Raw genomic sequence first — 14,902 nt, forward strand, 5'->3', positions numbered from 1 at the left:
TGCCTCATACAATTGGACAAGAATGTGCAATCAGCCTCGATGTTTTTAGGATTTAAAACTGAAACCACTTTTGATAAATCAAGGCTAGTTTCGATGGAAAGTCACTCTAAATTAATGGAAATCTATTGATTCGAATTTTCTTCTATAGGTATAAATACCCTTTGTTATATGTTGTCTACTTACAAGTAGGTTAAACGTCTCAGATTCTGGAACGCTCTCTCTGGAATAAGCTCCAACGTATTATTTGACACGTCTCTAAGGAGAAAAAATTTGAACTCCACTCTCTCAGCTATGTCAATGGTTGTCTCTTATGTTACTGTGTGATATGTGATTCCAAAACTATTCTATGCCTCATACGATTGGACAACAATGTACAATCTAGCTTGCTGTTTTCAGGATTTAAAATTAAAACCACTTTTGATAAATCAAGGCTGGTATCGATCCAAAATCACGTTAAGAGTTATGCCTAGGCACTTAGTGGAGTCAACTTTATTAATTAGTTCATCATCAATTTTAATTCTTAATGACTGATTAGGTTTAAGTTTACTGGAATAAAAAAAAAAAATAAAGTTAAATTTTTATTATAATAAGTGCTAATCGATTATAGTTCATCCATCCAGCAACAGATTTTAGCTCACGATTGTCGGTTGTTTCAAGGTGGCCAAGGTTTTTGCTAGAAAAGTAAATTTTAGTATCATCAGCAACTTGATGGAATGTTAGTAAGCCAGAAGTATTGGACTAATTATTTACTCATAGCAAGAATAAAAGGGGTCCTCAAATAGATCGTCGTGGGACACCACAAGTCACTGGTAATGAAGATGAGTTATAACCATTAACATTTATAAATTGTTCTCTTTGAAATAAGTAAGATTTAAACCAATCAAGCACAACACATCTTATTCCATAATGCACCTCTTATTCCATAATGGTTAAACTTAGTTAATAGGATTGTATGATTAACAGTATCAAATGCTTTTTTCAGATCTATAAATATACTACAACCAAATTCATTATTATCTATGGACTGCCGAATAGATTCAGTGATATAAGAGCATGGGTAGTCGATCATTTTTCTCTGAAACCAAACTGAAGTGGATAAAGTAATTTTAATTCTTCGAAATAACTGTAGAGGCAATGGCACATAGCTTTTTCAAATAATTTACTAAAGTTAGAAAGAACAGAAATTGGTCTATAATTTTCTATGTCAAATCTTGAGCCTTTCTTAAAAACAGGAGTAATCCTCGCTAATCTTAATTTCACAGGAAAATTACCACTAACAAAGGAATCATTGACTAAAAATGCAAAAGGCTCGGGTATTTAGTCCCTAATATTTTTCAAAATAATAACAGGTACACTGTAGGGGCCAGAAGACTTGCTATCATCTATCATACCAATAAAAGTCCAAATGTCTTTTTAAGTGATAGGGGATAAAAAATAATTATCCTCAGTAGTTTCCCTTAAGGTAGAATAAGGGGTTATGACTTCCCCGGGGGATTCCCTTCTCCGTAGTCTTTTCAATATTAGCAAAGAAGTTGTTAAAGATGTTAGAGATGTCATAAGGGTTATTAACAGACTTATTGCTATTTAAAATGCAAGTTATATAACTGTTTTCACATTTACCAGTATTTAAAATTGACCTAATACCAGACCACAACTTCTGCATGTTAGACTTATTTAAAGAAAAATGTTGATTAAAGTATTTGGATTTACTATCTTTCAGATCTTTAACAACCCTGTTTCTATTTTTTTTTTTTATAGAGATAATGAATTATAGGATCTAATCGTTTACTTTTAAGTAATTTGGAATAAAGTATCTCTATATTTAGTTTTAACAAGGATTTCTCTAGTGATCCAAGGTTTGCACAATATTTTAACCTTCTTCTTGGAAAGCCTCCTCTAAGGTATATGCTTCTTGCAAACAGAGTCGATTTGTTTATAGAAAAGATCAAACTTGCCATTAGTGTTTAAATTACTATTGTAGATAGATGAGAAATCAAGGTGAGATACTTCATCAACAAACATTTCCTCACTGAAATGAGCATTAAAGTTGTACGTGTTAGCAAAAATGTTGTCAATTAAGGTGGCACGTCTGTCAGTTATACGGGTTGGTTGGAGAATATAAGGCAATAAACAATTAGAGTTCATCATATTAAGAAATGCTTCAGAAGCAAGATGGTTTACACAATTTAGTAGGTTAATATTAAAATCACCTAGTAAAAGTAGGATCTTCCCAGACTGTTTAAATTCTCAAGGGAACATACATATTACATTACACTGATGGCATTTATATATTTACAAACCCAAACTATACGTTCATCTTTGTCAAGTTTCGAAGATGGAATGTGCTCTGAGAAAAGGTCTTTAATTTGATTATTCACTTCATTTACTTAAGGATTTGTCAAAGCAGTGGCGGAGCAAAAACAATAGGACATAAGTCCCCTACTAAGTTTAAGCTCCAGCCCAACCCTCTCCTAAATATTAACCTAATAATTCAAATATACTAAATAGGCTGATTAAAAAGTGCACGCATCAAGGGTATTTACTGGGCGACATTTAGGAGGAATTATTTCAAAGGTACGAAAGTTGTCACCATCAAAAACGTTGAAAAGTCTCTTGAAATAAAACGACTTAAATGTACGCTTAAAAGAGTAGATGGACTCAACCTGCCTAACGTCATTAAGTATATTGTTCTACAAATTTGTTATCCTATTAAAATAGAAGTCCAGAAATGTTGATGTACAGTTATTATTAATCTTTAAGTTCAGCCCTGGGCATGCTTAAGAGATTGCTATAGGTAAGAAAAATAAGAATAGCTTTCTCAAATTTTGACTTCAAATAATAAGTGACTGAACAACTCACGCCGCAATCCTTGATTTTTCAAAAGCATTCGACAAACTTCCCCATCGCCGACTCTTGAAGAAACTTGATTATTACGGAAATCGTGGCCCACTACTTAACTGGTTTGAATCGTTCCTAACACAGCGTACCCAATCAGTGGTAATTGAGGGAGCATCATCTGCCCTTGTAGTTGCGACATCTGGTGTTCCCCAAGGAACAGTCTTAGGACCGCTACTGTTCTTAATGTATACAGATGACTTACCTGATACTCTTAAATCTACTGTTAGACTTTTTGCTGATGATGCATTGTTATATGGGACAATTTGTTGTGATGAAGACACAGCCGATCTCTAAGAGGACTTGTATAGATTAGAAGACTGGCAACAAATGTGGAAGATGGAATTTAATTCTTCGAAGTGTAACATCATGTCTTTTACAACCAAGAGAGATCCTCCAAAGCGAGAATACGTATTCTGTGGACAAATCTTAGAAGAAGTGGAATCTCACCAATATCTGGAGGTGATGCTCGATAACAAAATGAGGTGGTCACCACATATTGAAACAATCACATCTAGGGAAAATAAGGTCCTGGGACTTATCGAGCGAAACCTGTGGAATTGTCCAGAGTCAGTGAAACAAACCGTGTATTGTGAGGCCAAAACCCCAGTATGCCTGTAGCGCATGAGACCCACATTACCAGAAAGATAGAGCCGCTCTAGAAAGGGTACAGCGGAAAGCAGCCCGCTTTGTCACTGGAAATTACGATCGAACAACGAGCGTGACGGAAATGCTGCAAGATCTACAGTGGGACACACTTGAAACAATGAGAAGACATGGAAGGTTCTCCACTATATACAAGATGTGCCACGGCCTCCTAGATGGGATTGGGGGGGGGGGATTATTAGATATTAAACAAAGAAAGGAGAACCCGAGGAAGCCATGATTTTAAATTCATTGTACCGAAAGGACATAAAGATATTTTTAGATTTTCTTTTCTCCCCAGGGCAATAACTGAATGGAACAAACTCCCAAAACAAACTGTTTCCAACCAATCCCTCCGTATTTTTAAAAGCAAACTAACTTAAATTTATTTATCGGTAGTTTTAAATAGTTTTTAATAATTTTCAATCGTTTTTAATTGTGTTGTATATTTAGTATAGCCTCACTTATTATTATGTTAGAGTTGGCGTGATGTATTAAACGATTTTGCCGACATAACGATATTTGGATTTAGATTTAGATTTAGAACTATTAAAAAAGGCTGGTACTTAGGAACAAAGAAAATTAGTAAATATATAAAAACTTGGAAGAAATGCCATCTCAATAACAAACGCCACAAAGAACGATGTAGTCCTGTTTAATGGTACGTATCTTCGAAGCTTAATAAAATGAACACAACACTTGAGATTTGATTTGTTGTCCAAGAAAAGCTTATCGCTCCGACAAAATCAAAGAAACAGGCAAGGGATACGGGATTGATTACGCTATTGATCGAAACATTACAACATTTGCTCAGCCCTCTCAGCTATGTAAATGATTTCTTCTTATGTTACTGTGTGATGTGTGATACAAAAATTTTCCTCGGCCTCAGCCCAAGAGGAGCTCAGTTGATTGTTTGACAAATGCCTAAAGAGGAAAAAGTTGATAAAGGAGCAGTGTAGTACAAAAGGATTGACTTGAGACGAAGGTTATCGATTGTCTTTGTCTTTCAGTTTCCTAATAGGATCTAATACAAGAACGTAGTTGCAAGAATGTACTTACAGTATTGCCGTGTTGGGGGGAAGCTCACGCGGTACGTTTGTAATTCCTTTGCACTTAATACTGATTCCTTGGTGGCCAAAAGGTTTGCACAAACAACTTCCTGGATTAAAATCTGATGGACAACAGAACCCAGAGGCCATGAGCCAGAGCACCAAAACTAAAGGTGCTAAAGGATTGCAAGTTAATGACCGGATTGAAGATGCCTTGCTCGTCTGTTCAATTTAAACAAAAATACATGTATTTGTCCAGTGAAAATTAACAAATGAATTATCCACTATCTGCATAATGTATGATTTTCAAGATACATGTATGCTAAGGCAAGTTTAAAATGCCAGGGGAGAACCTGTATTGTTCGAACGTCTATTTAAACCATTGATCCAAATGTAAGACCTCCCATCCCTCAGGGAATTTGTATATTTGCTGCGTGTAAATAGGTTTAAAGTTTTTTCAGCATAGGGTGTTAAACGAGACGGCTGTGTTATGTACGTTATGGTATAATACTAATTGATTGTAAAAATCGTGTTTGAAGGCTGCTGATCAATGGAAATATAGGATGAAGCTCTTTCTGGTCCTTTCTAACAAACTGGGTCATTATTCAAATATTTAAACGAAGGAAAACATTTCCGCATCAAGTAATTTCAAGCGTCGACTAAATTACCCACCACTGTATGTTAGGAATAATAGTCAGAATTGGAAAGAAAAGAAAAACGTTACCTCTGTAAGGCTTTGGGTGGGTCTGCTTTCAGGCGATGTTAAAGTTGCAAGACAAATATTATTCTGCCTAATTAGTTTAAAATCATCGAATATTAACTTATATTGCGCTAATATCAATACTCATTTTCATCGAACGGTCTGAAAAATGAAAAGCGAATTTCAAAAGAGTTAATGAACTTGTTTTGCTTAAATCGATGCTTTTACAAAGATAAAAGATATAAAGTTCCAAGTTGCTCAGTTTTAATTGTTAGTTTACCCCAAGCCTACTTCATTTGTAAATGCGATATTCCTTTGCACTTAATACCGATTCGATGGTGGCCAAAAGATTTGCATTCACAACTTCCTGGATTAAAATCTAATGGACAACAGAACCCAGAGGCCATGAGCCAGAGCACCAAAACTAAAGGTGCTAGAGGATTGCAAGTCAATGACCGGGTTGAAGATGCCTTGCTTTTGTTAGAAAGGACCAAAGAAAAGCTGCAGAAGTGGAAAGAGCAGTGTCATAATAACTGCTAGGTTCATTTTGCGTAACCAGCACATAATCAGCTCAACTGCAGGGTTTGACTGCCATTTCTTTCGGGTTATAGATTGAATCTGAGAAATCTCAATATTAAGAGCGACTTTGTGAATTGACCGAGTGAAAATCGAAAAGTGTGGCACATGGTCGACAAATTGAAGACCTTCCTAGTTTGCCCAGAGGCACCTTATAGTTAACATAACGTGGTAAAGTTTTTTCCCCGACTTGCTTCTTTCTTCTAGAAAATTTACGAAAGCTGAAGCGAGCGTTGGTAGCCGTAAAATGGCGGAAAATAGTGCCTCGAGTAGAGGCAAATGGACTTGGTCCATGAAAAGCTCAAAAGAAAGCAAGCTGGCATCAAATTTATGAATTGGTATAAGAAGGACTTAGGTATAGTGAAAGTCTAAAATGGGACCATTTCACTTAATTTGGAGTTCACAGAAAGCTTTTGAAAATCACCAATATTTCAATCCAAATATCACATTTCGCAGCAAATTTTCAATTATCATTTTCACCATGCGGTATAACTTAGAATCGGTTCAGGTTAAGCTCGTGGTAAGCGGAAATAGTTTTGAAATTAGTTTGGACTTTTCATTTCCGCACGGAAAAACCAGGCTGAAATTTGTGAAAATCGCAACATCGGCATTTAAGTCAAGGCATAATCTATAAGCCACTCTGTGGTTAACTCCGGAATTTCAAACACATTTTAGTAGTTAACACTGTGTTCCATCAGAAAATCAATATAATTTCCCATGGCGAAATGACCTTAACCTGAACCGATTCTGAGTTATACCGTCCTCGGTAGTTTCTGTACACACCTCTTTGCGCTCGTTCGGTACTGCTATGATTTCAGAGAAATTATCCTTAGTACGGCCCTCGCGCTAATTTAGTAAGAAGTTATTCTTTGTGGTAACAGCTTATTTTTCTTCCTTAGCGCAGCCTCCGTAATAAAGAAGGCTGCCTCCTGAAGCCTTTACAAGCAAAATAACAAATTTAAAGAAAATCTTGAGCAAGATTTGACTAGACCAGCGCCTTGCAACACTTTGGAAAACGTCCTCAGAATAATAATTCTAGAAGAGAAAAACCTGAAAAAAGGGTTAGCTAAATAATTGTCCTAAAAAGATGCCTTACTAGGGCTTCTAGAATGTACCGCATCTTTGTGACCTCTCCTTCATCCAACGCCTAAAGAACAGGTGATCTAGTCCGACTGCTGGAGGTGTGTTGGGAATTGGCGCTCGATCTAAAAAATAAAAATAAAATTGTGGATTTATATTGCGCCGTTTCCATGACGGGATGATCAACTGCGCATTACAACAATGCATGGAATAAATACTAATTACATCATTACAACAATGCATGAAATAAATACTAATTACATTATTACAACAATGCTTTGTAATAGATGCCAGTTACATCATGTGTAGTATAAAATATTAAAAGCTAAGCTAACTAAGAATAAAAAGCCTTACTAAAAGAAATGTGTCTTTAAGAGTTTTTTAAAAGTGTCGACAGATTTAGCCATTCTAATTTCCGAAGGTAAATCATTCCAGAGTTTCGGCGCCGAAACAACGAAAGCACGGTCGCCTAGGGTTATTAAAGTTTTAAAATTCGGGTAAGATAGCAGTATTCCGTCATTAGAACTAAGTCCATATCTTGAATTTAAAGGCTTAATTTTGACAAGATCATTGATATAGGACGGTGCGGATTTTCGAATGGCTTTGAAAGTTAAAAGTAGAACCTTAGAATTAATACGAAATGAGACAGGAAGCCAAGGATAATCTAAAATGAAATCTGTTAGGGCCTCAACATCGGTTTGCTGACAACCTTTAGGTGTTCAGATATATCTTTACGGCACGAGTTAAAGGAAAGACTGCACGAATCCTCTTACAAAGAACGCTTAATTAAGTTGAATATGTTGCCTCTTTGTTATGACCGAGAGATCAAAGACTTAATATTTTTTTATAACTGTCTGTACGGAATATCGCCTATTGACGTTAACAACTTTGTTAATTTTGTTCCCCACAACCGCACAAGAAACTGTTTTAATCCGGAATTACTGCTGAAAACTCAGTCCTGTAAAACATCTTTATTTAAGGCCTCATATTTTAATAGAATTACAAAACTGTGGAATATTATGTGTAAAGTAGCTCCTCCGTCTTCCTTAGGTACTCTTTCATCCTTTAAGAACTTTGTCACTAATCACTATTTTAATTTATTAGCAAATGTTTTCGATATTGACCAACCGTGTACCTGGTCAGTGTTTATAGACTGTTCCTGCCATAGAACTCATTCGCACTGACTTAAAACTTTGTAATATTTATTTATTTTTTATTCTGTAGGGAGTTTCCTTGCATGGGTACTCACGTCCCGTTCGTTACTCCCTTTTGGCAATTTTTTGTACGTGTAACTTCTCGTTTATTACTTTTGTAACTCAGTAGAATGCCAATAAAATTAAAAAAAAAAAAAAATAATAAAAAAAAAAATAAAGTAACATTAGCTGAAGTATTAAGGGCATAATATTTTTCTCCATACAGTTGTTTTAGTTTGCGAACAGTTTCCAATTTGGGAAAAAACTTTCTTAACTCAGCTAAGATTCTTTGTTTTTATTTGGGATTACAAATTTCAAATCGTTCATTATACATTTATCTTCAATTCTAGTCCACCTTGGTAGTCTATTTCAATTATTTGGTACTTTGCCTCTGTTTCGTCTTTATTCTGACTTTTGATCCTTTCCCTAATCTTTTTTTACTCGAGCTTTCCGGAGGAAACACCCGAGGTATAAAATCGGTTGTTTTTTGTTGTTTTTTTTTTCGCGTGTGTGTCTGTGTGCTCAGTCACAAAATCGCAGTTCCACTACAGCGCATGCGCGAGGTGTAAGGGTATGCGTAGAATGTACCCCAGAGTGCATGGTTTAAAGCAATGGCTGCTTTCATGGACAATTCCCTGCTTGATGCACGCGAAAGAAATTCGATGGCTGTTACGCTCAATACACATAAAAAGTCACACACTATTCGTGGTAAACCCACGCTAAAACTTGTGAAACGTCTTGGGAACTAGTCGGTCTGCGAACTTTACGAGAGGTCAACTTACGAGCGATCTTGACGAGTGAACCTTGTATCGAGAAATATCAAGCGAAAGCTGCTCTATCAAACGAGCTATTTCATATTCTGTTTACATGTAAACACAACCGTGTATTTAAATATGATCGAGAACCCAGAAGAATACCAGAAGCTACTCTGAAACGTCTCAGAAGAAAGGGCAGAAAACTGAAGGAATCGAGTTTGTTTATGAGCGTATTCGTCCAAGCATACCGAAGTCCTCTTAGCTACGTCGTTATGTGAAGGTTAGAAGAGTTACAAGGAATGTTTGTAAGCTTAATACGAAGAGGGTAAGATTAGATAAAGTTACACGACACGAGAAGAAGTATTTGTTGAATTGTTCTGTAAAGGCATATAGAGCAAGTGGGTATTTATCAATGTTTTCTTGTAATTAGACCCATGTGTCTTTATAAGAGTCAACCACACCTACCAAAGTATTGTTCAGATTTAGAGAAAAACCCTGGTCGTACTCCAACGTACATCGACCCTAGCAAAACAGTAGCAGCGCCATATAGCCAAGCTAATGAGTTGGTATTTGGACAAACTCAGAAAAAACAATGTGTTGCAATGAGTTTCTGCTCTTTGATTTACAATAACAAACAAGGAATCAATTCTGCTAATCAAGTTGAAATGGTAAATTAGCCACCGTAACGACCATAAAAGCTGACGTTTCGAGCGTTAGCCCTTCGTCGGAGCGAAAAGAGGAATTGTGGGTTGTGTGTGCTTTTAAAGGCAGAAAATGGAGTTACGTTATTATACCAATAACGTATCTCCATTTTCTGCCTTTAAGAGCACACACAATCCACAATTCCTCTTTTCGCTCCGACGAAGGGCTAACGCTTGAAACGTCACCTTTTATAATCGTTACGGTAGCCAATTTACCATTTCAACTTGCTGATATATCGAAATTATTTCGTTACCCCCACCGACGCAGCCCCAAACAGTTTCTTTCGAGACTATCAGCCTTAATTCTGCTAATGATCTCGTGTCAATAATTATCAGGGTCGGACACGTAAAGCGGCGAAGATGTCGAATAATAACAGAACAGCACTTCGACCAACAAGTTTAATGACGGCGAAGAATACCAATATTTACAAAACGATCCGGTCACCCTTTCATCAAAGATTACGAGACTCAGGGAGCCCTAAAAACCACACGGTGAAGGGCGGTAAGCGAAAGAACAGGAACAGTTTTACGTACCTAAAGTTTTACAAGCGCTTCACCACGTGCGAAAAAGGGGCAGAGAGTAAAATTACAACTGAAGGATTGTGGTCTACGTGACATAAAAAAAATGAAAATGGAACGGACTAAAACATAAAACCCTGTTGAGGAATAGCCTCAACAATAAGGAATATTGGAAATCATTCGTATCAAAATTTGTCTCAGTTAACCAGACAATCATTTTTAATGCAGACAGAATTAGCCACACTTTAAAATGTGTTGGAGACTGACTATGAATCTCAATACAATAAGAGCTACACTGGTATTATTCATCAAGATAATTTCAATTTTCTTAAACTTGGCCTTTAAAGTCATTGAAAAGTCTTTGAATTTCAACCTTTGGCATCTGTAGGAACCTACTCCTATAGGGCAATATGTTATTTTGATTGTTGTCTTGTACCATCACAACATTCATGACACTCCAGCTGACATAATAAACACAAGTAGACTTATTTATGACTAGCAATGACGAAATTTCGTGAAGACAGTAACAATGATAATATGGCAGTCCCCTGAAGATAACTCCAGATGTGCGATATTGAAAGCCCGAGTTCACGCAGCTATGCGTTTAGTTTCATGATAATTTTCCTTTCTTTCCTTTGCTGTGTTATAGTTGTTTGTTGTTTTGTGTTTTGCTTCCTGGCACTTCTAAGTGTGTGATATCACTCAGTTACATTCAATTCTGCATGTACATCCCCGAAAACAACATTATTTCCACTTACCACGCGCTTAATCTGAACCGATTCTGGGTTATACCGCATGGTCAAAATGATAATTGAAAATTTGCTACGAAATGTGATATTTGGATTTTGAAATATTGTTGATTTTCATGAACAAAGTTCATTTGCCTCTCCTCGGGACCCTGATTTCCGCTATTTTATGGCTACCGACACTCGCTTCAGTTTCGTGAATTTTCTAGGACAAAGAAGTAAGTCCGGGAAAAAATACCTTACCACGTTTCTATGTTTACTATAAGGTGTCTTTGATTGAAATATGAGGATAGTCATTTTTCGGTCGATGTGCAACCTCTCACGCGGTCTTGAAAAAGAGTCGCTCTTAATTCAGTACTGAAAGCTTGGCAAAGATATCGTTGCACATCTGTAATGATCCGTCAGGAAGGATATATCCAAGAGCTTCTACAGTTGAAGAAGCGCGGTTGTTTTGGAATGTTTTTAAAAGCTTTTTAAGGGTTTTACTGGAGCGAATTTTTATTACCCGCTCGTTGCACGCATACTTGTATTGCTTATCAATATACTTGCCTTTATGCAGATTTTTGCGCCTTTACTGTCACCATCAGCAGACGAAAATCCTTACCTTCTATAGTAATGGTTGATTAAATCAAAAGTTCCCAACTGTGCTTAATTGTTCTTCGGAAGAAAACAATAATCCAAAGTGATTGCAGGTATACATACAAAGGAAACTGAAAAAACAGGTTCCTGGGGTTTTTCCCTTTAAAAATTTATATATGCCCCAGCTATATTAGGCGTAGTCTCGGTGTCGATGCTTTTAAGTCATCTCGAAAAACTTATCTCTTTAAATCTTATCTTATCTCCTAGGTATTGTAGGTTTTATTATTTTATTGTCTATTTCTTATGTGAAGTGCTTTAGAACTTTTGTATAAAGCGCTATATAAATGATACTTTTATTATTATTATTATTATTAGTATTATCATCATTATTATTATTAAAGCAGGTTCCTGTGGTTTTTCCTTTTGAGCTGAAAGGAAGGACAAAATATTGTGTATATGGAACGCAAAAGTGCATCAGAATTCAATGGATATAGTTCATTGTGCGCCAATACCCTCTGATTCGCTCATATGGTTGAAGGGGCTACTTATTCTAAAGATTAGCCCACCAGGGATCAACGTTGTCAGACTATATTTGTACTAGAGTGAGACACGGCTCGTTACATCCGTGGCTACGTCGTAGTCAACTGAAAATTAAATAATTTCGGGATACATTATTGTCTACAATATTCTTAGTCGAAATGATAAACGGTTTCGTAACTTACAATTTGTGTTTCTGAGTAGTTGGAACCCTTGATTCGCTATCTCGAAGCTTTATTTTGATGCTTGCGTTTACGACCGTTGATGACCAGCTTCGAATGTTGCTACAGCATAAATTGTTCCTTTTAAATTATAAGTCACTTGACCTGATTTTCCCGCCGCGCGTAGTCAAGGCGAATTCGCAATTACGACAATTAATTATAATTCTTTACTACGTGCTCCACTGAACATGCAAATCACCCTCCAAGCCGCACATCCTCTTTTTAGATAAATTTGCAACATTACAACCGAATTTCTCAGACCGTGTAAAGTCGACCACGATTCATACATCATATTTCCGGCAGGCGAGTTTCTCTTACATCAGGTGGATAATCTGCTAATATATTCAGTCATCTGGCAAATGTGAACAGTGTTCACATCCAGGATAATTTTTTAAGACAAAGGAACAATTTTAATAACATCTCGCAGGAGAGATTAATCTTGCAGAAAGATAGCGTTGAATGTCAAAGTTGACCATCCTACGATGCCGAATCCAGCTAGCATTCTGACCCACTACAGTTATTGCGTATTACTTAGAAAGCGTTATATTTTTATATCAAAATAACGGAAAAAAGAGATAAAGCTACCATTGGATATCTAGTTAATTGAAGACAGGAGACTATGTTTCGTAGGATGCATGAGACTCTACCGATAGATCGAATCTAAAGATAGATAGACAGATAGATAGATAGATAGATAGATAGCTAGCTAGCTAGCTAGATAGATAGATAGATAGATAGATAGATAGATAAATAGCTTTATCAAAAATCACATGGCAGCCTAATGAGGCTGAATTGCATGAATATTCACAATTCAATACTGGCTAAAATCATAAATTATCAGTTCACATAGCATATTATGTACAAGAATAATACAAGAATAATGCATACACACAGACCTGGGAGAAACGCTTGGTGCGCATTATTGGGTTAACAAACAGACGTTTATTTCTAAGATTATCGGTAATATGGTTCTTCGGTGGAAAAAAAAATAGTTTTGTGCTCGGTATTGGACACTATCAGTTCGAAACATTTATTAATTTGAATATATCAACAAAGTTGAAATGGTAAATTGGCCACCGTTACGATTATAAAAGCTGACGTTTCGAGCGTTAACCCTTCGTCGGAGCGAATAGAGGAATTGTGGGTTGTGTGTGCTTTTAAAGGCAGAAAAAGGAGCTACGTGATTGGTGGGAACATGGCAACGAGAAAAACACGAATAAATTAGTGGAATGAAAAGCAACGTCGGATTTTATAATCATAACGGTGGCCAATTTACCATTTCAAGTTTGTTGATATATTCAAATTATTTCGTTACCCCCACCGACGCAGCCTCAAACCGTTTCTTTAGAAACTATCAGCCTCGAAACATTTATTACATTGCCCGATACGTCTATTTCTCAATTAGGTAAAATTTAACAATGAAAGGTTGTCGAGATATGATAGGTCAGGTGAAATTACAGATAGGGCGCGTTTTTGGACACGTTCTATGTCGTTGCTCAAATAATCAGGCAGTACATGATGGTAAAGAAGAGCACAATATTCGAGTAGAGGTCTAATACAAGTATGCTAGAAACTGATAGTATTACGAGCCGGAACTTTGGCGCGGTTAAGCAATATGAGACAGAATATCCGCTTTTTGGCCTTTGTTGGTCCCTCAGAGATATGACAATTGAATCGTAGAGTGCTGGCTATTGTTACGCCTAGCGTTTTAACACAGTTTACACGTTCAACTTCCTTAGAGCTGACGGTAATCACATCAAACTGGTGTTGTGTTCCTTGAATGTTCTTTTTCTGTCTTTGAGCACAACTTAGCAATGAAAAAAATAAGAAGATCGTTAAAATTATAACAAATAGCAATTGCCATGTCAGCAGGGATTCTTTGAAGGCAGCAACAGTAAATTTACCGTAGAACAGCATCCACAGGAGGCCAGAGGTCTTGATTCATTTGAAGAGATATCAAGAACGGCCGCTGCAGCAGGCTCCTCTGAATTAGCGAGTTCAACCGAAGGCACGTTCGAGTCGTTCGGGTTGTTAGCTTGTAGGGTGAGTAGTTCATCTTTCGAGGAATAAGCTTTCTTCAGCTTTGCTCGCAATGATGCAGAATCAGAGCCTTGGGTTTGCATCGTGTGAGTGGTCGAATACTATTTTATAACTATGTCACAAACTCTAAAAGTGAGCGTCGTGTGGGTTTGGTCTTCTGAGAATTCACCGATATCGTTGATTTCAAGAAGAACCTTGATTAAACAAATAAGTTCTTCAAAGTTTCCAAACCATTTAAATTGATAATTTTATTGTAGATAGCTGAGTTTACTCACAAGAACCGCAAAATTACTGTTTCATGTAGAAAGTTGCTCATATTCTTGACCAGAAAATGGCAGAGCGTACGAAGCAACTCCATGCGTGGCTTCCATTACTCGATACTTCATAGTTTAGCGTTATTGTGGGATAGGAGACGATGACGAGGATTTCACCTCCCACGGTTACGGCGTATAATTAGAAGATGACTCATGTGTTTGGGTTTATATGTAGAAAGCGGAGCTACGCTACGGGTGGGAACATGGCAACGAGAAAAACACGAATAAATTAGTGGAATGAAAAGCGTTTGTCGATACCTGTGGGATCAAGAGTGCCGATTTGAAACATATACTTTTGCTCGAGAGTTTTGCGGCTTTCCATCCTACCTAAATGTAAGGAAAGACCGCAGAT

The 14,902-nt window shown here is 36.8% G+C and overlaps 1 protein-coding gene across 1 annotated transcript; it reads right to left on the bottom strand.

Moving 5' to 3' along the window:
• Nucleotides 1–179: 179 nt before the first annotated feature.
• On the bottom strand, nucleotides 180–7,602 carry LOC148733848 (leucine-rich repeat-containing protein 3B-like). Its single transcript, XM_088758041.1, has 3 exons — nucleotides 6,962–7,602; nucleotides 4,600–4,811; nucleotides 180–255 (listed from the first exon to the last, which is right to left on the bottom strand). Exons 1-3 carry the CDS (start codon nucleotides 6,983–6,985, stop codon nucleotides 180–182), a joined length of 312 nt encoding a protein of 103 aa, XP_088614167.1. The 5' UTR covers nucleotides 6,986–7,602.
• Nucleotides 7,603–14,902: the final 7,300 nt, after the last annotated feature.

The sequence above is a fragment of the Stylophora pistillata genome, chromosome 4, assembly GCF_964205215.1.
Source record: "Stylophora pistillata chromosome 4, jaStyPist1.2, whole genome shotgun sequence".
NCBI classification, from domain to species: Eukaryota; Metazoa; Cnidaria; class Anthozoa; order Scleractinia; family Pocilloporidae; genus Stylophora; species Stylophora pistillata.